At 37.9% G+C, this 25,554-nt stretch overlaps 2 protein-coding genes across 2 annotated transcripts; both read right to left on the bottom strand.

Annotated features, from left to right (window-relative positions):
- Positions 1-616: 616 nt before the first annotated feature.
- LOC148358431 (T-box transcription factor TBX1-like) lies at positions 617-7,031 on the bottom strand. Its single transcript, XM_088345865.1, has 8 exons — positions 6,918-7,031; positions 6,687-6,852; positions 6,507-6,608; positions 4,824-4,995; positions 2,725-2,880; positions 2,565-2,632; positions 2,399-2,502; positions 617-804 (listed from the first exon to the last, which is right to left on the bottom strand). Exons 1-8 carry the CDS (start codon positions 6,961-6,963, stop codon positions 632-634), a joined length of 987 nt encoding a protein of 328 aa, XP_088201991.1. The 5' UTR covers positions 6,964-7,031; the 3' UTR covers positions 617-631.
- Positions 7,032-11,605: 4,574 nt separating this feature from the next.
- Positions 11,606-16,432, bottom strand: apoa1b (apolipoprotein A1b). The gene is made up of 4 exons (XM_088346200.1): positions 16,323-16,432; positions 15,035-15,086; positions 13,789-13,933; positions 11,606-12,403 (listed from the first exon to the last, which is right to left on the bottom strand). The coding sequence occupies exons 2-4, from the start codon at positions 15,075-15,077 to the stop codon at positions 11,815-11,817; spliced, it is 777 nt and encodes a 258-aa protein (XP_088202326.1). The 5' UTR covers positions 15,078-15,086; positions 16,323-16,432; the 3' UTR covers positions 11,606-11,814.
- Between the last annotated feature and the right edge of the window lie 9,122 nt (positions 16,433-25,554).

The following is a 25,554-nucleotide window of genomic DNA, read 5'->3' as shown; positions in this document are numbered from 1 at the left end:
GTATTGGTCCGCAGCGTAATGGTTGTTGCTGTTTTAACCAAAATAAAACAAACTAGACAGTCAACTGCAGTTGTGAAAATGTAACTATATTAATTGTAGATGAACATAAAATGAGTACTAATAATGGTTAATAAGCTAAAGAGAACATAATTAAAACCTTGGATATTTTCAAATAAAACGGAACTAAAGTCTGGAAGCACATTTATTTTGTTAGTACACATTCTTTTAGTCAATCACATCAAAAACTGTATTCAGTAGGGATTCCCATTTTGCCTTTCCAAATCTTTTGCAGTTGTCTTTACCTATGTTTGCAAGTTCTCCCTTAATTTTCTGATCCTATCATATCATAAATAGGTTATTTTTAGTCGTAAAATCAAAAATTAACCTATTTGGCAAAAGATTAAACTTTACTAATATCTATTTCAGACGCAATCAGGAAAAAGTACAAAGCTAACAGAGAGAGATATTCAAATAAGTTGCAATTTCCAGAAAAATCTACTGATCTACAAAAACACGAGTATTTTTTTGGTACTTGTACAACTGCTTGCACTAAGACATTGAAAGTGTACAATACAGTCAAATTTTATTGTATGCCTGATGTAGGCAGAGATCGATATCATCACGTTCTTTACTACATGTTGTTGCTCTCTGAAGATCCTGCAGATTCCCAATAGGCTGGCAAGTTGTTGAAGAAGAGAGTTGGAGTTCCAAAAGCAATATTTTCATTGTGGTTTCCTGCCACTACATCTCTGAAGTTGTTACACTGTCCACTCGGCTCCATCAAAAGTGAAAATGCCTTCTGTACTGGAGACAGATGCAGGTAATGTGTGTTAGGTTTTGTTTTTATTTAAAAAAGTCAGTTTTTTTGTACGTTCCATCATGCATTGCTACGATATCAGATTGGGATTTGGTAACATCAGATACTTATATTACATAAAAGACTCGGGTACCAAAAAGTGTGATTGGTATGGAGGGCCAATCCAGCCATATGAAGAAATGAATGTATAAAATAATAAATACATTAAAAAAGTTCAAATGCATGCCATACAAACAAATTAACATATGTACAGTAATACCTAGATCAGGGGTCTTCAACCTTTTAAAAGCTGAGAGCTACTTTTTGCCAGTAATTAGTGCAAAGGGCACAGAGTTTGATATGTACAGTGGGACCTCGGTTCTCAACCATAATCGTTCCAGTACCCTGTTTAAAACCGATTTGGTCAATCACCGAAAATCGTTTTTCCCATTAAAAGTAATGTAAAATCATTTTAATCCGTTCCAACACCACCATGAACGTAAACAAGAAGCTAACCCAGGCTAATCGTACGTTCGCGTTACATAATCTTCCATACAAAAGATTACGCTAACATGATTGTGTAAAAATAAAAAAATCAGGTCGTTTACACGTCATTTAGCACCCGGGTCTCCACAACAAGTGGTGAGCGGTTAAAGGATAAAGAAAATATTTATGAATAGGATTTTTTACCTTTGTGGTGGTCTGCAGAAGCCATGGTCTATTACCTCGAAAGAAGGGAAACTCGCACATTTCTTTATATTTTGCTAATATTTCTTTCTTAAATGCAATAGTTGTAGGCACTACCCTTCTTTTTTCACCTGTAGCAACTTTGCTGCTTGCACCGACCTTCTTCCGAGGTATAATTAGGGGCTAAAACACTCCATTCACCGATATCTGAAGCGAAAGCAAAAAGCAGTGCGCGTGCACACGTGACAGCAGTTCTTCACGAGGGGTGGGGGCAATCTACACCCGTACGCCGCTCAGCATCGCCCCAAGCGTACCGGCGTTCGGACAAAAAGCGAAGCAAGATTTTCTCAAAATTTTTGGTCGAGAACCGATTTGTTTGAACTGAGAGCCATTCGAAAACCGAGGTTCCACTGTATATCTAAAATAACAACTTACATATTATTACCATGTTGTTGGTTTGTTTGTACCTTGTTAACCATTGGTAATAGAGTTAGATATACTCAGCCAATAAAAACTAATTATTTTACTGCAAAATCGCAGTGACCCAGCACTGGTGAGTTATTTTCAGAACAGGTAGGAGGACTGGCCTTAGGAGGCACCCTGGTGCCTGCGGGCACCACGTTGAAGACCTTTGACTTAGATGACATTAAGGCTCTTTTTTCATAAATGTATGGATATGTCTATTCTATTTTATTCTATTCTATTCTATTCTATTCTATTCTATTCTAGTATAGTATAGTATAGTATAGTATAGTATAGTATAGTATAGTATAGTATAGTATAGTATAGTATAGTATAGTAACCATATTTTTATAGTCAGGAGGTTGCAAACAAGTAAATTCTTTGTTTTCGCCTGTTCGTAATGTTGACATTTAATATATAGTATTTTCAGTAGGAAACCCCTATTACACTAACCTGTTGACTCTTTTAATCCCTTTTCTGTGACAGTGTTTGGGACATTGGGTTCTGTCCTATCATCTGGTGGGTACCACACTCCGATGGGCTTGGATATATTTCCCCTGTGTCCAAACAAGACACTGAGGTGATCTTTTCTACGGATTTATCAAAGACTGTAACTAACCATTTCTGTGTGTCTGTCGTTCTGAAGCCTTTAGCAAATGGATTGCTGGCTATCTTCAACTGTGTGATCTAAAGGAAAGACATATTGGATTAATCAATAATAGAGGGCAAGGAAACATATCAAGAAATATTTAATTCCAGACGTGTGTTTGTTTTCCTACCCTGTGGTTTTGATAGGCTGTGACTGCCATGAAGCGCGTCTCGGGGAAAGAGAAGGAACAAAAGTTTCTGTGTGCGTTTAAATCACTGTTGGGTGTTGTGTCCACGTAAACTACATGGAAACGTGGTTGATAGCGATGCATTGAATTCAGTATCATCTGGCAGGATGAGAGGAAGGAATCATCTTTAAGAAGGCTTAAAAATCATTATAGACGTACGGTAGCACCTCTATATACGAGCTACTTGAGATACGAGATTTATTTGGTGCAAAAATCTTGCAGGACATACGAAAGAAAATTCCAAGTTACAAGAATTTCCAGATGATACCGCTAAGACTGTTTGAGGTTGCTCACTGCCAAGATCAGCTCGTCCCAGTTAGCCGGTGCGTTTCAGGCCGTGTCTGCTCGTCTGTGCGCACACCCCCTTCCTTTATAATTCAGGACCGGTGTTGGGAGTAACACGTTACAAATGTCAAATGTTCTGCATTTAAATAGCACTTTTCAAGTTAATGAAGACCTCCCAAAGCACGTTAAAATGTGCTTCACACTTTCCCTTTTACACACACTAACTAACCGATAGCAGCGTCAACAGACATTCCAGGCAACTACCTTCTCATCGGGGTCGTTGGGGATTCAGTGTCTTGCCCAAGGACACTTTGACTTATAACACGGAGGTGCCGGGAATCGAATATACGACCTCCTGGTCCCAAGACAAGCCCTTTACCTCCTGAGCTACTGCCGCCCCCAAAGAAATGGATTCCTGTAACTCAATTGTCGATACAACACGATACCTTAGTCCGCTACTTTTTGAAAGCGGAACATGAACTATAATGCATTTTGTTCCTTGAGGGTTTTTTCTCCGCTAATGTTGTAATACACGACCCTCATTCCACCAGCAATGCAATGCTAAACAAAAAGTAAGGTTGGGATGTTTATAACTACTTATAAAATACAACTGAATACGGTCACGGTGGCGCCTTTTCATGCACAGAGTACACAAAAGCGTAATTCCTCCCTAATGGTATTCTGATATTAATCCTAACGCATCCAAGCAAAAGGTTGGCAGCGCATAGTGAGTGGGCGTGGATTATACAGTAACAACAAGAGCAATGGGACAAACATGAAGACAGGTTTACAGTAGAAGAGTGCTAAATTTTGGTCATTTTATTCGCATGGTGAAGAGAAGAAAAAGTCTTAGACCTTTCCTTGAAGTTAATAAGGAAATATTAGAGTAGTTTGAAGACAAAATACAGAGTTGATATGGAGTGTCTCAAGTGTTAATTTGCAAGCTCTTAATATTGCACCAATTAATGAATATGAAGGCCTCACCGCTCCCACAGGGTTCTAAACACATTTTCTTATATTTATTTTACTATGTGGCTATTTTTAAGCAGTTTTAGGGGGTTGGCTTTAATGTGAGTACAAACGGTAATTTGAAACTAGATCGTTACATTCAGAGTATTGTGCAAATTTTGGGTGTCAGTAGTCTGGCGGTAACGCAATTACTTTTCAAATAAAATAACTAGAAACAGTAACTAATTATATTATTTCAGTAACGCACCCAACACTGCTCGGGAACGGATTGATTGGTTTTTAGTAGAGGAAAATTCTAGTCTGACCCGGGCCGCTAGTATTAAAGCCCGGACCAGCCTGAACCCAACAAATTAACTTGATTTGAGGGACAGAGCCCAATGAAAACACAAATTTGCATATCTTATTTGTGAGGCCTTTTTTTGTGAAGAATTCTCTATCTGTGACTTTTTAAAAAATATTATCCACCTGGGCAGGGAGACGGAATCAATTAGTGCGCGTATCCTCCACAGAGAAAAATAAACTAAGAACAATGACAGAATAATGATGTGGATAATTTTTTAAAAAAAGGCTGCGGAGTAGAAGCCCAGCCCAAACCCGAAGCAATGACTGACGTTTTAGGCCCGACCCGAATTTCCGTTCGGGCTCGGGCTTAAATCTTATCTCTAGTTTTCAGTGATTTTGTATCGGGAAAAATTGTTTGAAATAAGAGAGATTCTAGATACAAAAACAATCCCGGAACAAATGTAGCTCGCATGTTAAGTATCACTGTACTGTATGTCGAAACAGACGTGTCCATTGTCGTCAAGCAGGTTGTTTGTCAGCTTGAGTGTGTCAAGTGACACGGTCTGCTTCATCCACTGGGCTCCACGAGCTGGAGAGTCCGGGTGAAAGTGCATCCGGCTCGGTGGCGCGATATCAGCTCGACCTGCCACCAACCAGGATGAGCTGTGGAACGCATATCTAACACACACAAAACACATGGCAGTGATCCTTTGTTATAACGCTAATTTTGATGTTTTTTTTACTTCAGTGATTTGCATCGCGTATTGTGTTCTGCATTATGACAAGCTAAACTTCGCCTCTTCTATCTTGCAGGTTAATATGCACACGGACTTACAATAGCTTGCTGAATTTACACTACGTCCAAAATCGTTATCATTTTCGAGTTTTTCTAAAACCCCTAATGTCGACAAAATGGTCTGGACCGTCCGAAGCACCTGCAAACTACCCCACTTTTTCAATGACTTTGCTTCCCTGAATAAATTCCAAGGTTATTTTCATATATAAACCGTGAAGTTCCTGGGGGCAATGGCGCTGATTGACTGATTGGGCACACATAGGGCTCTGGTGTGTTTGTGTGTGTTTAAGGATGGCTTTGACTGACTTTCTTTGTGGGTTTGTCTGATTTCCTTGCCTCGTCCACACTGCCCTCGAGAAAGCCCGCCGCACATCGCTGCTTTGTAAGATTTTTGCCTTTTTTCCATTCCACTCCTCTTCTAAGCGCTTTTAGTTACCTGCCAAACCTTATTAAAGACGTACGTGTCCGCACTGGAATCCTTTCGACCCAAACCTAACATAAACAATCCTTCGACTAATAACCCTACATGTTGTCTTCCTAATTATGATGAATTTGTGAGCCTGTCTCCAGTAAATGGTTCAATATCTTCTTCCTGTTCAGTCAATCGACATATTTGAGAGGGACCATACCTAATTTTATTGTGATGTTGTTGGTTTTATTTCATTTTTCTGCCCATAATAATTATTCACAAGAAAGGTAGTGGTAAGGGAAAGAAAAAGTGAAAAACTGTGACAACAATGATCGAGTTGGAGAAGGAAATTATTGCGAAATACGAAAATGGTCGTGTGTCTGCGATTGAAATGCAGCTGGAGGGTAAGGTGAATGTTTTAAAACTGGTATAGCTCTAGCTTTTTACCAGTATACTGTATTAATCTTGATTAACTACTTTACAATTATTATTTATGTTTAGGTACAAACTTTATTTATATTTTGAACTTCTTTTAGTATGTGGTCATTTAATGCAGTTTTAGGGGATCACTTGGGCTTGTATGTGAGTATATATAGAATTTAGTTTTGCGGGTCATTTTATTTTTGAAAAAAAGTGAATATATTCTACTACATCTGCTTAAAAATTCACAACCCTTTCATTGGATACATTTGAGAAGTGGAATTTCTTTCTTGATTAGGGTCACAGCCTGTCATTGGGGTGCGATGGCGGGCCCTGGATTCAGACCAGTTGAGAACCATTGATCTAGATCGTAGCGGTCTAGTGGATTTGGGCTCATTATTATCGTTGTTGTTATCACTGATGTTATTTTTGGGCCGGGCCGAGATTTTATAGTAAGACAATAACCGGTCCGTGGGATAGAAAAGGTTGCTTACCGCTCACTGCTTTAAGGTATTGTGATATCTTCGTTGGTAATATGAATTTGTACTTTTGTGCGAGGTTTACCTATAACGTTTGTCATCCACGGGAATAAAGTCCATGAGCAAAACATATTCAGCGTCTGGATCCATTCCAGAAATTTGCACTTGGAATGTTGGAAACATCCTCCTGTCGTATTTTAACACAAAATATATTAGAGGTGATAACCAGCAAAAGGACAGAGTATACATTTTGACTGACTGTTACCTTCCGGCTTTAGTGACGATCATTTCAGTACCAAGTTCGTCAAACTTCTGCCAAAGTGCATGCATCTCCAGCTTAACTCGGACTTTATTGACCTTCACACTTGGTACTGATTGACTGTTTGTGCAATATATCAAAGGTAATTTACAGCTTTGAGAATGAGCTGCACCTAATGAGAGAAAATTATAGTTTTCACCACATACTGTAAATACAAAGTTTGTACAAATGACTTACCGTTTGTTGTCAATAAAGACGTTTCTGTGAATTTTAGGACCTCCATATGTTCTGTTGTTTTGTCTTCTTGCCTTAGCAGTGATGAAAAGCGGCTTGTCTGAAATAGTGTCGCAAAAAATGTTCAAGTCCAAATCCACCAATGCACATCTCAACATTTGGGAGAGAGTGAAGAGAGTGTTCGGAAGGCCATCTAGGTTTTATATATCTAGCGACCCTCACTGGGGACCACAATGCCGTCCTCATCCATTATATGCTAGTGACAAGCACAAGTCCCAGCTGCAAATACTCATGTGGCCCGGAGAGCTGTTGTTATGAGAATTGGTATATTAAACACACATTTATGCACCAAATGACACGTTGACGCCTATTGATGTAGCCCAAAGCCTAAATGATGGCTTTTAGCACACTAATAACTTTAAAATTAGTGTATTAGTAACTTTTTGTGGACAGATAAATCCTTAGAAATGTCATTGTTGAACGAGACCCATTTGTTTCAAATTTGTGTTACACTAGACTTTTTTTTACGGCCATTAGAGGTGGACGTTCCTGGGAATTTGGGTTTTGATTCAAATGAATACAGGGTAGTAATGGCCATATTGATACAATAGCTATACTTTGTGCTTAGAAATATAACAAATATTGAATAATTAACCACCGCCCCCAAACCCACCCCCTGTCCGTTGAGTTAGTTTATTATAATCATAAACACAGCACAGCTATTATAGGCAAAATACATTTTTTGTTTTTTTCATCAAATAACTACAATTCAAACTTTAACAGTATAAAAAAACTGTCAAAAAACAGTAATGTAACTAAAATGCAAACGTTAAAATGTTAACATGACAACTATAGAATCTTACATTACACTGCATTTGGAAAATAAAGTTAGAAAGTGCAAATAGTGTAAACAGTACGATGTAAAAAAGATTTAACACACTAAAAGATAAAAGTACTTTAACTACAACAACTGATTTAGAACTAAAGTCTAGAGAGCGAAACTAAACAAGCAGCAATGCAATGAAAATACAATTACTGTATAGCAATGTCAACAAGACAACTAGGATACCTTCCATTGCATATCATATAGAAAAGAAAAAATGTAGTCGTGTAAATAAAGAGTAAATATAATTGGATTGAATTAAAAAGTTATTATGTACTGTATGCATAATCTTAACACTGACTAACAACCTTAATATAGAAAGAGTTAAAATGAGGGTACAGTATCTCTTCCAACACAATAGTATCGTTCCAAACCAATTGATTACATCAAGCAAGTGCTATCGATCCACCCACCATTGAAATACAGGTTTGGTTTACAGTTTTTTTGGTTTGTTGTCGCCTGTGTTGTGTTCTTGTTAATATTGCTATGCGATTACTGGAAGGTTTTTCAGAGCTTGGATAATTTGTATTATAGACATATTTTGCAAGTAAGGATATTGTGGTTTGGCCTCACAATGCCATCGTAACTTTAAAGGATCAAGTCAAGGTTTTAGGTCAAAAGAACATTTTGAGTTGGTGTTAAGGGTATGGGCAATTTTAGAGGGATGATCTTTGTTCTCATCTTTATATTCAAATTAACATCTGGGCTTGTGAGATTAGACAGGTAATACAATTGCTGGAGGTGAGGTTCTTTTCGGATCAATACCAAAAATCCCAGTATCGCCCACTGCTACAGAACATGACGGTTTAATTGTTAACGTTCGGTTAAGGGGCAAGAAATGCATAATGTCAATCAATGTTGTCTCAAAGTTCTAAGCACAAAGAAGTACGGTATATGTGTTTATGTATTCGCGTGTGCAATTTGGTGGTGTTGAGGGGTTTTCAGCCTGAGGTGTGATTACCCTAATAAATAACATTCATAAGGGTGTCAGTAAGTCAGGTCACATTACATATAAATCAGCTCATTAATCACAGTTAACAGCTTGGTGATCAACGCTGACCTCTCACTCAACAAACCTCAAGTGATTATTACCTGAACACACGCTCCTTGCAGGATAGGAGGAGCCTATTACTTGCAAATGAGTGATTTCATTGATCAACTGGTAATTGATCCATCCATCCATTATCCGGGGGTGCCGAAGCCCATCCCACCCATCTTCAGGCAGTGGGCAGGGGACACCCTGACCCGGTTGCCAGCCAGTCGCAGGGCACACAGAGACTGACAACTCACTTGCTCATTTACACCGGCTAATTAACTGACATGCATGTTTTTGGAATGTGGGAGGAAACCCGAGTGCCCGGAGGAAACCCACGCAAGCACGGGGAGAACATGCAAACTCCGCACAGGAGGATTTGATCCCATGACTTCAGAACTGTGCCAAGGACGTGTTAACCACTCACCGTTGTGCCGCCCGGTATTTGATACTTTTAAGAAAATTATGCCGTGTGTAATCAAAGACTTTTTAGACAGATAGTCATAAATGGCAGAGAACTTCCTACAACTCAACCAGGAAGAAAATAGAGGTCTTGGTCATCGGAGAGAAACTTTTGCCAAATCTACAAGATTTTAGAACTTGAAATTGTGTTAAAAATGTGGGTGTTGTTTTTGACTAATTTTGATAATAAAAGTATAACTAAAATTGGGTTTTATCATTCAGGAATGTAGCGAGAGTCCGCCCACTTCTCTCTCAGGCAAACACGGTGGTACTGATACATACATTTAAATCCTTTCATTTAGATAGTTTTAATTGTAATTTTCTAGTTATAATCTAATACAAGGGGGGAAGAGTTAGGTGATCATGGCTTTTCCGAGCAAAAAGTATCAATCGATACTACCCTGTATTTAATCGGATGGATATCAATATTCTCTGTATAACCCTCCCCTATATGGGGCCACTATTGCTACTAATATCACTTTTAGATTCATTTCTTTGTTATGAAATTATTTCCTGTCCAAAATTACATTTTTCAAACAGGGTTTGTGCGAGAGCTTGAAATCCTCAAAAATGCTTGAATTTTAATGTTGTGTTTTCAAAGTTTGAAAAGTGCTTACATTTTTAATAAAGTGCTTGTAAATGCTTGAAACCATTGCCATGTTTATCAACAAGTGTCATGATTACTCAATGCCCTCACCTGTGCCGCTCGTTTGCCGCCAGCTGTTGCTCGTTGCCTGATTGATTCCCCTCCCATTTAACTCAATACTCCAGTCACTCCCTATCAGTCCGTCGGCGAACTTCCGCATACGCAAGGCAAGCACTTTGACTCTGGCTCACATCTGTCCCATCCTCGTTCGCATTCCGCTCGTCTCCGGCTCCCTGATTGTTCCCTTCCACCGACCAAGTTTTGATCTCCCGTTCCGGCCATCGACCCGTTTTTGCACACCGACCACGTTTTGATCTCCCGCCCCGGCCATCGGCCCGTTTTTGTCCACTGACTACGTTTTGATCTCCCGCCGCGGCTAAAAACCCGTTTTTTTCCCACCGACCACGCTCCGATCTTCTGGCCCGGCAAATCCACCTACTCCCACAATCCGATCTTGCTCCGAACCCGTGAGCTGCGTTCACTTCCGGTCCAGCGAACACCGGATCGCTGGCATCTGTTTCCCCACACCTGACTTTCTCGATATCCCGATAATCTTTTGTGTGAAACGTTGCACGTTTCGTTCTACCATCTGCTCTGGTTCTGACAACAAGTCTGCTGAAAAATGAGGGGGACACTACTCTCTATTGGAGTTGACCTGCCATTGCATTTCTTCCTTCCCTGTGATTAACGGCAGCTGGCATTACACAGCATTGTCCTGTAAAGGGACATCACTCTTTACAGGTCGCACCCAAGAGGACAGATGCGTTCTACACCCTAACAGTGCACTATGAAATGTGTATTAGTGCAAGGATTATGTATCACTTATGGACATTTAATATGGACCATGCAAAGAATAAGGTGGCAAGAACTTTTGCATTTTATCCAACATCTATTTAGGTCTCAAAAATATTTACACAAGTATTCGTTAGATCCACAAGTATATTCGCAATTTACTCAAGATCTGAAAACTATGTGTTGATAAATGCGCAAATGTAAATCACAGATATATTTGTGGCTCTGTACAATACATGGTTCACACTGGATTACTTCATTTGGTCCTGGAGAAATTGAAAAATTGGCTTTCAAAGTCCTTAAAAGTGCTGTAGTTTGGCCATGACGAAGGTATATGGACCCTGTTCAAAATGTTGACCTGTTGTTTTTTGATAGTTCATTTTAAAATGAAAAATGCAGACTGAGGTTATCATTTCTCACTCATGCCATGAGGCTCTCTAACTCCACCCGGGGGAGTAAAAGCCCACATTAAACCCTAACCTCACATTTGCATATTTTGCTTTATTTTTATTACAGAGTCTATTTTTGGAACGTTATTTAAATGATTTTTATTCTATGTGATACATTGGGTATTTTTATATTCTATATCTTATATTATTTTTTAACATGCGAATACTGCTGGAAATGTGAATTTCCCTACAGGGATGAATAAAGTATCCATCTATCTATCTATCTATCTATCTATCTATCTATCTATCTATCTATCTATCTATCTATCTATCTATCTATCTATCTATCTATCTATCTATCTATCTATCTATCTATCTAGCTAGCTAGCTAGCTAGCTAGATAGCTAGCCATCTAGCTATCCATCAATAAACAGCTGTTGAGCAGTAATGCTGTATTTTGAAATCAATTACAAGAAGACAAGAAGATTGAGATTTCATAAACAGAAAGATGTTTATTTGGCTGTTTTTGTGCCCAAAGTTGTTTTCATGAGGCAAGCGTCAGCATCATCATCATTATCATCACAGATGTGCTTGTGAGAATCCAGTTACAATGAATACATGGAAAAGGTCAGTAACTGGCCTTGCTCAGTGACAACGAAAGCACGTGTGTGCTAAGTGTGTCTGAATTCATAAACTTAATGGACGACGGCTTGAGAGATGATCTCAAAGATAGCTTGGAGTTTAGTCTTGACATCTTCAGCCAAAGGGGCAATCTTTTCTCTAAGGGCATCGATCTCTGCTGTATTGATGTTTTGTGCATGGGCGTACGCTTTCTTCAACTGGTCTTTATACTCCTCAACGTAAGGTGTTGCCATGTCTTTCAGGTTCTCCAGACGTTCCGCGACCTTAGAGCGGACGCTCTCAACAATGGGCATGAGCGCAGCCCTGGTCTCATCAACGTTGGTCGCGATCTTCTGATGCAGCTCATTAATTTGGGGCTGCAGCTTGTTTTTGACATCCTCCATGCTTTTCATGTGCTCTTTGATCAAGGGCTCCATGTGTGCCCGGTATTCTTCGACGTGTTTCTCAATGACCAGGCGCAGCTTTTCCCTTTGGAGCTCAGTTTCTTCCTTCAGAGCTTTGATATCGCTCTGGATTGAAGTGCGCAATTCTGCAGTGGCATCAGCGAGTGTTGAAACCACGCTGTCGGTCATGGGAGCAATCTGAGCCTGCAAAGCTTTGATCTGAGTGTGAGCGGCGTTAATGCGCTGAATGAGCGACTCCCTAGAAAGAAAAAGGGAAAGGATATTTTTATTTAAGTCATGTTTATTTGTATAGTCCTTATTCACAGGGTGTCTCAAAGGGCTGCAGGATGGAAGGAAGAACGAGAGGAAAAAGAGCAAGAGAGAACTAAAGAAAGACAGTACTGAAGGAAGAGAAAAAGACAGGACAAAAGGAAGAGAAAGAAAGTGGGGTGCAAGGAAAAGAGAATGAAAGAAAGGACAAAAGGAAGAGAGAAAGAAACAAAGAGAGAAAGATCAAAGGAAGAGAGAAAAATTTCACAGGCGGGTCAGAATCCAAAAGTGGATCGCGGAACAGTTTTCAGTGGGTCGCAGGCCTTTGCCGCGGAAAAATAATGGTAAGAAGAACAACGGAGGGTCGATTATACTCCTTAAAGGTAGTGTCCGGTACGTCAAACTATTCTACTGAAGTCATCATTGCAGATCCTTTTGTTGCACGAGCAAGTATGTTAATTGGACTTGAATAAACTCTTTTAATCTTTTTGCGGGGTTTGGGTAGGCATTTGGACTGTATTTGAAAGCGTCACTGATGCACTTTGTGGCCGGAACACCGATGAGAAAAGTAAAATAGAAGCACAGAGGCGCGGTGTTTTTTTTTTGTGTTTTTTTTTTTGTGTTTTTTTTTTTTTATATATAAATGCTCTTTGACCTCTGTTGGGCATTGTTAACACATATTTAATAGATAAAATATTTAATTCTAAACTTTTAAAGGACACCTCAAACTACCCCGCTTTTATGAGTAGGTGGCGATAGTGTCCTGCTTAATCTCTTCTTCCTGTTCAGTTAATCAGCGCATTTGATAGGGACTCATCCCATTTTGTTGTGATTTTTATGGTTTTATTTCCTTTACAAAATATTTTACAATATTAAATAATAATCAAAATATGTAGTTTCAAAATAATGGGTCCCAAGAAAGTTAATCATAAGGGAGGATAAAGTGGAAAACAGTGACAGTGAAATCTGAGTCAAACACGGAAATAATTGAAAAATATTAAAATTATGTCAGCAAAGTACAGCAAATGGTTTAAAAATGTTATATTTGAGCTTTTTACCAGTATATTAACCTTATTCAACAACATAATTAAATGATTTGGGTTTTTTTAGGTACAAGCTTGATTAATATTTTGATTTTACTTCAGTATGTGGCTATTTTAAAACGGTTCTACGGGTACGCTTTTATGCAATGTAGGCTTACATGCGAGGTTTATACAGTACTTGAAGTTGTTTTTGTTTTTGGAAAAAAAAAAGGGGTGCTTCTTCAAATAGTTGCCCACAGCTAATCTAAAATGTACAATTTTTAAAACAATCTGAAATCATGAGCATAATTTGTAGTACTGGCTATAAAAAAAAATAACAAAATGGACTTACTTTATGTCTTGGTATTCAATTCCCTCAAGGCTATCGAGGGACTTGATGGCGCCGTCTTTGAATTGATTCAAAACCATGTCAAGATGAGCGCGTGCATGTGCTAGCTGGGAGGGTGCATCAGCCTGCAGAGAAGCAGCCTGAGAGCCTGCACAGGGGGAAAAAAGAATTGTTTTTTGGGGGGGGAGAAGCAGAGAAATAGTCCAGGTCGGTGTTTCAAGTGATGGGTCAGGACCCAAAAGTGGATCGCGGAACCGTTTTCAGTAAGTCGCAGGCCTTTGTCCTGGTAAAATAATGCGAAGAGGAAGAAAAAAACGGACCATCACAAAGTAAGGGGCTATTAATACTCTGCTCTATTTCTTCTTCCTGCTCAGTCAATTGGCATTGTTCCACGTATCTTTCAGAAGGACCGTATCTCATTTTATTGCATTTTTGTTTATTTTATTTTCCGTCCATAATGGTTTAAAATGTTATATTTATATCTTTTTAAAACCAGTATATTGATTTTTATTATCTATACAGGGATGTGTTTTTTTACATAGATCGCGTTCTGATGGCGGATTGCAGCGGTAGTACAGGTAGATCTTAAGAGTTTAGTGCATTGTATTTGTTGGGAAACGGAAATAAGCTGACTTAAATTGAGTCCTGGACTTGACACTAATTACAATTTGACCATTGTATAACATATTTTTTATTTTGAATAAACACATATGATTTATTTTAGGCATTTATTGAGAAATATTAAATCCCACTAATTGGTACGCTTTTTTTAAACTGCTCTTGAATCTCCATTTATTTTCTTTAGGAGGGTAGATCATTTTGACTTGATTTCATTTTTTAAGTAGCTCACATGCTGAAATAGTGTCAGTGCCCATGATCTACACAAGTAATTTTGGTTGTTTAAGTACTAATTTGTTTAATATTTTGGGCACAAACTTCTTTTAGTTTGTGGCTTTTTTAGAGCAGTTTTAGGGGCATTGTTTATATGCCAGTAGGCTTTTATGTGAGAATATACAGTACATACAGTAAGTCGTTTTGATTTTCCTTGTCATTTTGTCTTTGAAAAAAATGTGAATATATTCTTCTTTCTCTGCTTTAATCTATAAAATCCCTTTTTTGATACATTTAAAAACTGGATTTTTTGCTTGATTTGGGTCGCAACTTGTCGTTAGGGTGGAATGTGGGTCCTGAAGTTGAGAACCACTGGTCCAGGTGAAACACTCAGAAGTATCTGCCGTGCAATACTCACCAACGGCCAGCAGCAGGGTGATAGCGAGAGCAACAAACTTCATGATGGAGGTCTGAAATAAAAAGGAAAAACAAGCAAGTGTGGTTAATTATATCTACTGCAGTGATCAGCAACAAACAGGGCCTCGGACCGGTTCTGAGCCGCACAGAAAGAAATCAAAATTGCCTTCTTTTTTGCTTATATCCGACAAGCCTAATGACCTGGCATTGCCGGGCATTCTACTTGAGCGAGGTTGTCGGGGTTTGTTGAAAAAGCACCAGGGAACCACTAGGGAGTTCCAAATAACTGCATAGCCGCATGTAGCTCCAGAGCCGTTTGTACATGAAAGCAGATGTTTCAATTTTGTTGGTATTAATTGCAGATGTTTTGACACGAAACATAGCTAAAGACACTCGCCAGAGGGCTAAAGTACAACTGGGTAAATTTTCACGAAAATCAGTTTAGCCATTTCGCAGCCTATAAGCCACATCCAAACACAAACACACACACACCAAATCTAGATGTATAAATAAGTTAAGATAGATTTAGATCACAAAAAACTCTAAGGTTGGGTTTTCCCTAGACACAAGGTTTCACGGTAGTGTAATGCCATCACAAACCACGTTTGAAATAAAATTGGATGCCTTTTCACATGTAATCTATATCACTGGTGGTCCAGTGGTAAGAAATTGGCACTCTCAAAATTGTGACCTGGTTTGATTCCCATTGCATTCAATGTTTTGCAATTGTGGTTAGCAATATTTTTTGACTGATCGATCACTGCACGAACATAGTACTGTTATATAAAAACTTCAATTAATAGAGAAAATATTCTGCCTTCAACATTTTAAGGACACCTCAAAACAACGCACGCCTCTTTTAATGTCTTTCGAAGTCAGATTAATCATCAGATACACCAGAGAGTTCTTTTTTTGTGTTTATTCATATTAATCAGGAAAACTTTCTGATTTCTATTTTCTATCATTGTTTTTGGCACAAAACTAGTGTGACATCGAGATAAAATAGAATTCCTTTCTCATGTGATCTATATCACTGGTGGTAAGCATTTGGCGCTCTCACCATTACAACCAGATTCCATTTTTTGACTGATTAATCATTGTACAAATACAGTAGTATGAAAACCTCAATCTTTACACAAAAAAATGCTCGTTACTCAGAAATAAATACGGTAAACTTTAAGCATCTGCACGATATAAAGCCTTTTTTAACATGAAGTAGAAACCCCATACAGTTTGTTTGTCTCAGGTCCTATATCCCCAAACCCAGATATAGCTGCAGTTTGCCTTACCTGGAGGAGTTCCCGAGGAGACTGAAAAGTTGAGGGGGAGCGGAGTTTATATAGAACTCCAGAATGAGATCAGTTCTTGCGTGGAGGAGGCGATGACGTGCAAAGCAGTGTGTCTCCGTGGAAGTGGACCTCAGCCCCCAACCATCTCCCTCAGCAGGGGAACAAGTTGAGAGTTCAATGGTCACCTACAGGGAGATCACTCAGCATGCATATAGAAATGAATAACTTGAATCCTTTCATTCTGCTGAAGATCGAGAGATTGAAACGTCACACTTTATGTATAAACTAATCATAACAATATTAATGATAACTATTGGCCTATATCAATTCTGCAATCATCAATTCTGGAGAAGTTATTTGTTAGACATCTAAATTTAGACTTCTTGCACCTTAACTCTGAAAAGACCGAAATGTTAGTTATTGGTCCGTCTAAATGCCGTGACTTGTTCTCAAAAACGTCTCTGACATTGACAAAGGTAATATGACCCAGAGTGACTCAGTCAAAAGTTTAGGTGTCATATGTGAACCCAATCTGTCCTTTCAAACACATTATAAGACTATTACTAGAACAGTTTTTTTCCATCTTCGCAACAATGCTAAAATCTGTCCTATGCTGTCTCAGTCGGATGTGTAGATTATAATTCACGCGTTTGTTACCTCCTGTCTCGAATACTGTAATGCACTACTCTCCGGTCTCCCAAAGTCCGAAATCAAGAGCCTGCAGATGTCACAAAATGCTGCAGGGGGCATGTAATTAAGACAAGAAAGTTTGATCATATTACCCTGATTTTAGCTAACCTGCATTGGCTCCCTGTTAGCTTAAGATGTGGTTTTAAGGTTCTGCTATAGCATATGAATAACCTATATTTTATGTTGATAAAATGTGTATTATTTGCCCTCATGTAGGTTTTAGATGAGGGGATGATGTCATAATAGTCTATAGTTTGCAATAGTCTTTTATCTGTGCAGCCCTTTGAGACTCTTTGTGATTAAGGGCTATACAAATAAACATGACTTGACTTAACTTGACTTAAAAAATGTCATTAATAAGTATAAACTAAAATGGCTCTGCGCCATTAGAGCGTTACCTGCCTTGAGTTGTGGGTGGTATTTCCCCTTTAACCTGGCTCATTCACCCCTAGAGTGATCTACCTGATTGCTTGTAAAAGATTATGACCCTGGCCAAACTTGTTCTGACCTGAGAGAGTAGAATGTCTTTCTAGCAAAGCTGCGGAGTCAGTTTATGGCAGATTTCACACGTGGGGTGACCTATCTCACTGTCTGTAAAAGAATGTGTTGCTATCCAATGTAGTCTGGTAGTCTGGGAGAGTGGTATGTCTTTCAGCAAAATCAAAAGTACTGAGTAAACTTTTTTGAGTTATTTTTTTCTCACATGTAGGTCAACCCTTCCAACAATGCAAGACAATGCGTTGAATATGAATGTAGTTCGGGTATTGAAGAGGGAAATGGCTTTCCGGGGAAAAAAACTGCTGAGTCAGCAAAACAAAAAGTGCTGAGTCTGTTTATTTGGGCATGTTCACCTCTAGAGTGACGTACCTGATTGTTTGTGAAAGATTATGATCCTGGCCCAACTTGTTCTGGCCTGGGAGAGAATAATGCTGATTCAGCTATTTGGACATTATTCACATCTAGGGTAACTTACCTGACTCTCTGTAAAAAAAAAATATGTTTGTATTGAATGTTGTTATGGTCTAGGTGAGTGGAATATATTTCTGGCATTTTTCAAATCAATGGAAACCTGGTAATATATATACACAAACATAAGTATTAGTTTCAGGAGCGAGCAGCAGCAAGTCAACTGCAGGAGAGAGTTGGAAAGGTGAGAGGAGAGAGAGTGGGAAAGGTGAGATGGCACAACATTCATTTGGACAGGTAACTTAAAATTAGTTTTACCTGGTTATATCAGTATCAGAAATTATTTTCCCCCCATTTTATTAACACTCCACTTATTGAAACATGAATAGTTTGTTTGTTTGTTTGTTTGTACATGATTCAATTGTTTGTTTGTTTGTACATGATTCAAATTGAATCTTTTCTTCCGGCGCCGTCACGAATGGCAGCCACTCCAGCAGCTCCCGTGTTATTTTCGATTGTTTTGTTCTCGATTGTTCTCAGCTCAGGGATGCTGCTGGAAATGTGAATTTCCCTTCGGGGATGAACAAAGTATCTATCTATCTATCTATCTATCTATCTATCTATATATATATATATATATATATATATATATATATATATATATATATATATATATATATATATATATATATATATATATATATATATATATATATATATATATATATATATATATATATATATATATATATATATATATATATATATATAAATATGTTATACACATTATATACATTATAGGTTCGAGACCGTGTGGAAACATATTGGCCTGGAGAGGGATGGGCGCCACCAGGCTGTACTTGCTCAGGACACACCACAGGAAATCGTGCCCCTACGACTCTAGTGGCTAGGAGATCCAACCAACCACCCAACAGAAAATATAACAAAGCTATACTCCATCCGTATTATTCTAAATTTAAGGAAATCTTTTAACACAATTGATTACAATATACTGCTTCAAACGCTACAGCAATACGGAATACGAGAAATGCTCGTCACTGGGTAAAATCATATCATTCAAATACAGATTGGTGACAGCAATTCAAGTCTTATGAGCATTAAATGCGGTGTCCCTGAAGTGTGTGAGTTAGGACATCTATCATTTTTATTTTATAGAAATAATAATACAATAAAATAATACAATAAAAAAAGTGATATCAATAAAAACAGAAAAATTCAGATGGAATAAAGAATGGGCTGAAACTTTTGTTGAAATTGGATATGTCTGTGTGGGTGTGCATCCTTGTGTGGGAGAGTGCAAGTTTGATTAATGGGTCAAAGAGCAGAGTTTGCCATCATGTTGTTTGTTGTTCTATCTTGAATGGACTTTGTCACTGTGAGTTCATGTTATATTCTATTCAAAGAAAGAGGATAGTAAAGATGGCTCCAATTAGAGCAGGGGCCTGCAACGTGGTGCCCCCAAAAGACAGTTGAGGTGCCCGCAGACCTGTTCTGAAAATAGCTCACCAGTGCTTGGTCAATGTGATTTTCTGGTACATTGATTTTTGTTGTTTGTTGTTTGTTGGTTTACTCAATCTATTTAAACCCGACTGTATTATATACCCACATAATAACAACATAGTAATAACAGCCATCTTGCTAAGTTGGTATTTTAGAAATTCTTATCAAACTGGGTGCCCTCTACGCTAATTAGTAAAAAAAATACCTATGAAATGAAATGATCTACATTTATATAGAGCTTTTCAAGTTAATGAAGACTTCCCAAAGTGCTTTACGATGTGTTTCACATTTCCCAATAGCAGCCGTGCAGCCATGCAAGGCGCTAACCTGCTTATTGGGGGTATTAGGGGTTCAGTGTCTTACCCAAGGACACTTCGACATGTAACATGGAGGAGCCGGGATTCGAACTGCGATCTCTTGATCTCTTGATCCCAAGACGAGCGCTCTACCTCCTTAGCTACTGCCGCCCCTATCTGCTTGAGAATTTTGGAAAACCCATACATTAGAGTATATGGGTCATTCTTATTATTCGATGCCATTTAAGCATGGTAACCTTCACACAAAAAACGTAAAGTATTCCATATTTTCAACATTTCACCTAAAAGAAGTCCTTTATGACTATAAGAGAAATGTATTGGTTCGGCTCAAGATATAATTCTGTAACATTTTATCACAAGTTACTTCACACAAGACATTAGGTGAGGAATATTATTAATGCAATCCAGAAATTATGGGGAAAAATACATGAACTTATTAATTTTTTGTCAGTTATATTTGTAACAGAAGTAAATCAAACATGACTGGGGACATAGCATTTTAAAGCACTTGTACGACAATCGGAGTAATTTGTTTAAAATTGATTTTTCCTGCATATGCATCACTGCATCCTATGGTAAAGGGCATTCAAGCAAAAATCTTTTGAAAATAAGTTTGAGCCTATTTTTACACAAAATGTATCGTTTTACGTCACTGGAACTAAATGGCACTGAATAACAGGAATCTCCTATGTGCGCAATAAAACACTTTTATTTTATTTTTATTATTATTTACTATTCATTATTGTTTTTATTTTCATTTTTTTAATCAATTATTATCATGATACAACTATGAGTCTCAACCTCCCTCCAAAAATCCATTGTTTCTTTCGAAAATTACTCCAGAAAAGAAAAATCAGACTTAATTCTGCTCGGTGGCCTGACGTACTGACAAATTGGCAATCGTGAAATACCAATGAGGGGCCACTGTGTAATATTTGACCAATATATGTCATTGTATTGTGTAGTGGAACTGAATATGACACAATAATAACATATTGATTAGAACAATAACAATCCCAGTAACATTAGTAATAGTAATAATACACCTAAATCCACTGTGTAATCATTAGACCACTAGGGATGTAGACGGAATAGGAAAGCATGAATTTTTTTCACAGTACTCCCCCCCAAAAAAACACGAGGGGAAAAAATCTTTGGCGTATCTGGTGATGAATCACACTTTGAATTACAGTATACAGATACATTGTATAATCATTTTGGTTTTGAGTTTTCGTAGTCAATAAATTAATTTATTCATGGCCTTACTTGTTCAACAACTTGGTGCATTTCGGTTGGGTAAAACAGTGAGCTGATGAGTCAAAATCTAAAGCATTTTCGCATGTCAAACACATCTCTGGTGGAGTAGTGGTTAAAATTCAACCCGCTTAACTCCGTGATCCGGGTTTCACTCCCGTTGCATCCAATTTTGAGCCAATGTGGTCAGCAATGTTTTTCCACTGATCAGTCATTGCTCAAATACCCTAATGTACTACCATAAAACCTCATGTGTAATGCACACCCAAACTTTGACTTCTGTTTTGGATTTAGAAAAAGCGACATATATGCAAATAATTATGGTATAGACAAAAAATAAGGCAACTTTTTCCTTTCTGCTTGGCCTGGTACCAAATGACCCACGGCCTGGTACCAGTCCACAGCCCTATCGTTGCGGACCACTGCCTTAAAGAAAAATTCTGGTTATTTGAGCTTATCATGCATTAACAATATTCCTCACCTAATGTCCCCCACCCTCAGATCATCCTTCTCCCTCCTTATCACTACACCCGGTGCCCGTCTCAGCTCCATGAGGAGCAGAGCTTTCAGGTGATCTGCCCCGCAGCTCTGGAACTCATTGCCGCCCTACCTCCGGAATTCCGCCACCCTGTCCACCTTCGGACCCGGACTCAATACCCACTTCTTCAGACTTGCCTATTCATGATCACCTGCCTCAGATATCTAGCCCTTTTAACCCTACTGTGTTTTTATTTGCTATTTATTACTTGTCTGTTTTATTATTGCTTTATCGTTGTCTGGTACTCTATGTACAGCGACCTTGGGTGTACTGAAAGGCGCTTTAAGGTGGAATGTAGTATTATTATTATTATTATTATTATTATGACCTCGCTATGCCCAATCAAATAGCCAAGCAACCTAGAGTAACTCTTTGAGTACTTTGACCTGGAATATAACAAGAGCAGCGACAACAACAGATGTGACATTTCAAAAACATCATCTTGATCATTAAGCAAATCTGTTCGTATTTGTGTACAACGAGGGAGTGAAATGAGGCGCTTCTCGATGTTGATTGCAGCTGAGAAAACCTCCCCCGCTGTTTCGGATCAGTTCTCCATTATGAAATCAGCTGGAACAATAAAGTCACCTTTTACCCTGAGCCAGAGCTCGATCAAATGCTCGATTCGCTGATTAAATATCTGCTCCGGGAAATTGCGACACACGTGTCTGTCGTTTTGGTACGAGTCGCAAAATACTCATGTTGCGCTTCGCGCAAACTTTGCTCGGACGCGTTACGAAACAAGCGGGTCACAGCACTTAGGTTTGCTTGATAACAATTATGGTGGTTATCTACAGTAGACGGATAAGTGTGAACGCCAAATCAGTGAAATGCACTGAATGCCATTTCAAAGGTTGCTGTTCCAGATAAAAAGAAACATTCCTGTGTCAGGTCCGGTTTAGTGGTAGTCAGCAGCTCTGAAGTCAACGGCTGATATGGAAGATCGTGCTTATCGGGTTGGTCTTCGCTGTGCTGTACAGTGACGGTGCAATCAGGAGCTTTGCAAGGGTCAATGGTCCAAGGCTGTCTTTCAGTGTAGTTCAATGAAATATTTATTGATTTTTGTGTTCTTTTCAAACCAGGGGTTCACAAACTATGGCCCGGGGATCATTTGCATTCCACTGGCTGATTTTCAGCATCCTGAGCACATGTTTTAGAAACTGTAAATATTGTTAAATATATTTAAAGATAATTTATAACTAGTTACAATTTCAAAGTAACACTATTTCCCTTTTTTTTTTTATCTCTGCCAGATAAATTACCAAAAAATAATAATGCGCTTGGTTAAAGAAATTGCATTCAGATTACAGGAACAATGTCTAATATTCAATCACTAGATGTTGCTGTTTTGTGTAGTGCAGGCGTCACCAAGCTTTTTGAAGCAGAAAGCTACTTTTTGTTACTGATTGATGCAAAGGGTTACCATTTTGACATTAATTTCTATTAAGTTTAAACTTTGGTAGACACTCAAAATATGGCTAGAAGACAATAGATTTTGAACTTGTAAGGAGGACTGGGAGAGGAGTTATCAGACACGAGTCTTATCAAGTTCTAAAATAAAAACTTATGTTATTACTATGTTATTACTTTTTGATTTCTTTCTGTATTTATTCTGTATTCAATTTCTTTTATTTTATGATTATTTTGTTTTTCAACACAAGGATACTGCTGGAAGTGTGAATTTCCCTATCGGGATGAATAAAGTATCTATCTATCTATCTATCTATCTATCTATCTATCTATCTATCTATCTATCTATCTATCTATCTATCTATCTATCTATCTATCTATCTATCTATCTATCTATCTATCTATCTATCTATCTATCTATCTATCTATCTATCTATCTATCTATCTATCTATCTATCTATCTATCTATCTATCTATCTATCTATCTATCTATCTATCTATCTATCTATCTATCTATCTATCTATCTATCTATCTATCTATCTATCTATCTATCTATCTATCTATCTATCTATCTATCTATCTATCTATCTATCTATCTATCTATCTATCCATCTATCCATCTATCTATCTATCTACTTTATTATTAGAAGGTAAGTCAACTACTAAAACATGTCAGTTAGAAATTGAATTTATTGGAAAATCACAATGACCTATCCATGCCGTGCTATTTTTGTCCAGGGCCTTCTCAGGTATTCTTAAAGGCTATCTGGTGCTTGCGGGCACCAAGTTAGACCTAGTGTAGTAAAATCAAAATTTTACAGCTTTAAAGGAACAGTTTTTCATAATTATTTTTTATTCTTGCTAAGCAAATTATAACACATGTTATTGTGCTCAGTACAGAAGAAAACTGGATTCAGATTAAAGGAACAATGTGTATATTTTACCTACTAGATGTCACTTCGTCTTGTTGTGCAACCGACAACAAGTGCTACAAAGCACAAGGAAGAATACAAATTACAGACACTCAAAAGTAATAAGCTTCTTACAATTGTCTTTTAATTCTTTTGTCCCAACTTTCCCATTTAATTTTTAGGGTTTTTTTTGGTCGACAATCATGTCAGTTCCCTGTAGGTAAGGCTCATATAATGTAAAACAGATGACCATTTCTTGAATTCTTGTATTTAAAAAGAACACATTTATATTGTCGTTCAAAAGAAGTTTTTTCTTGTTTTTTGAAGAAAAAAGTTGTGTTTTTTAAACACTAAGATGCACTAAATACACAGTGCTCCTTCAAGCAATAAAAGAAACTAACTCCAATAATTCCTTTCTCCGATATTTTTGTGTTTGTTTTATCTTTTCCTTTTTGGACTTTTCATGGAGATGTAAGCTTGATTTTGTTTATTTGATTTCAGAAATACTGGCTACATCCCAGCCATCTTCGGGCAGTGGGCAGGGGACACCCTCAACTGGTTGCCAGCCAATCGCAGGGCACACAGGGACAGACAACTCATTCGCTCATTCACTCCTAGGGACAATTTGGACCGGCCAATTCACCTGAAATGCATGTTTTTGGAACGTGGGAGGAAACCGGAGTTCCCGGAGGAAACCCACGCAAGCACGGGGAGAACATACAAACTCTGCACAGGAAGTCTGGAGCTGGATTTGAATCCACGCAGGAGGTTCCCATGACATGAACTGTGCCGCACAAGCGCTAACCACTGCGCCGCCGTGCTGCACGGGGAACACTGTATTTATACAAATTATATTGTTCCATCTAGATGTATTATACTGTCATTTTCTGGACTAAAAATGTCCATACTCATTCTAGACACAATAATAAACATTGTGATTTTTTAGCACAGCACCTTGTCATTAAAACTTATAATTATCAATTAATGGAGGGACATTTGATACAGCCCGTGCATCATTATGATGAATTAACACTGTGGAAATAATTAAAATATTGCAGTTGATTAGTGTAATAAAGGAATTTGACATTCGAATAATCTGCTGTGAGTTTAGAGGTGAGTATTATTTTTTGATTATAGCTGACACGGTCTACTTTCAAGGAATATGCCAAATGAATGTTTGGGGGTGTGCATGATTCCAGGTATTTTGTTTCCATCCCGAAGTTCATCTTAGTTGTAACTTGTAAGTGGGAATTTTTTTCATTTACACATTTATTGCAATGCTTCTGTTAAGGGATTAAGTGTATTTTTCTGGCTTATACCCATACCGATACCTAAATCTTGAGTGGTTAAAAATACAGATAACACATACTGATATTACTATCAACATGGTAACATAAAAAGCATATCTATAAAAAAACTGACATTTAAAAAAAAAAAAAACAGACATCCCTTTAAAATATTTTCTAAAATATTGAATTCATCTCATAGCAATATACAATTATTTTCATGCTCTAGGTTATTAAATTGCCACTAGAAGGCATATGAATTAATTGATCAATTAATTAATTAAATCATTGCCAAATATTAACATACGCTAACATAAAAAGGCTGGCATGGGTGCCCTCCTTTCAATATTTTGAATGATTTATGTCAATGTTATGTTGTTTTTATTGTAAAATACCAG

This window comes from Urocampus carinirostris, chromosome 10 (genome assembly GCF_059441175.1).
Source record: "Urocampus carinirostris isolate Australia breed hairy pipefish chromosome 10, RoL_Ucar_1.0, whole genome shotgun sequence".
Lineage (NCBI taxonomy): Eukaryota > Metazoa > Chordata > Actinopteri > Syngnathiformes > Syngnathidae > Urocampus > Urocampus carinirostris.
Note: the sequence above shows the minus strand (reverse complement) of the source record. Positions and strands in the feature narration are given on the sequence as shown.

Excerpts from the sequence above, each read along its gene's own strand:
- apoa1b (XM_088346200.1), bottom strand. The coding sequence starts at position 15,077 with ATGAAGTTTGTTGCTCTCGCTATCACCCTGCTGCTGGCCGTTG. Across the intron at positions 13,934-15,034 it reads CACCCTGCTGCTGGCCGTTG|GCTCTCAGGCTGCTTCTCTG; the intron begins GTGAGTATTGCA and ends CCCCCTGTGCAG. Across the intron at positions 12,404-13,788 it reads ATTGAATACCAAGACATAAA|GGAGTCGCTCATTCAGCGCA; the intron begins GTAAGTCCATTT and ends TTTTCTTTCTAG.
- LOC148358431 (XM_088345865.1), bottom strand. The coding sequence starts at position 6,963 with ATGGAGGTCCTAAAATTCACAGAAACGTCTTTATTGACAACAAACG. Across the intron at positions 6,853-6,917 it reads GTCTTTATTGACAACAAACG|GTGCAGCTCATTCTCAAAGC; the intron begins GTAAGTCATTTG and ends TTCTCTCATTAG. Across the intron at positions 805-2,398 it reads GGGATTAAAAGAGTCAACAG|TACAGAAGGCATTTTCACTT; the intron begins GTTAGTGTAATA and ends ATCTGTCTCCAG.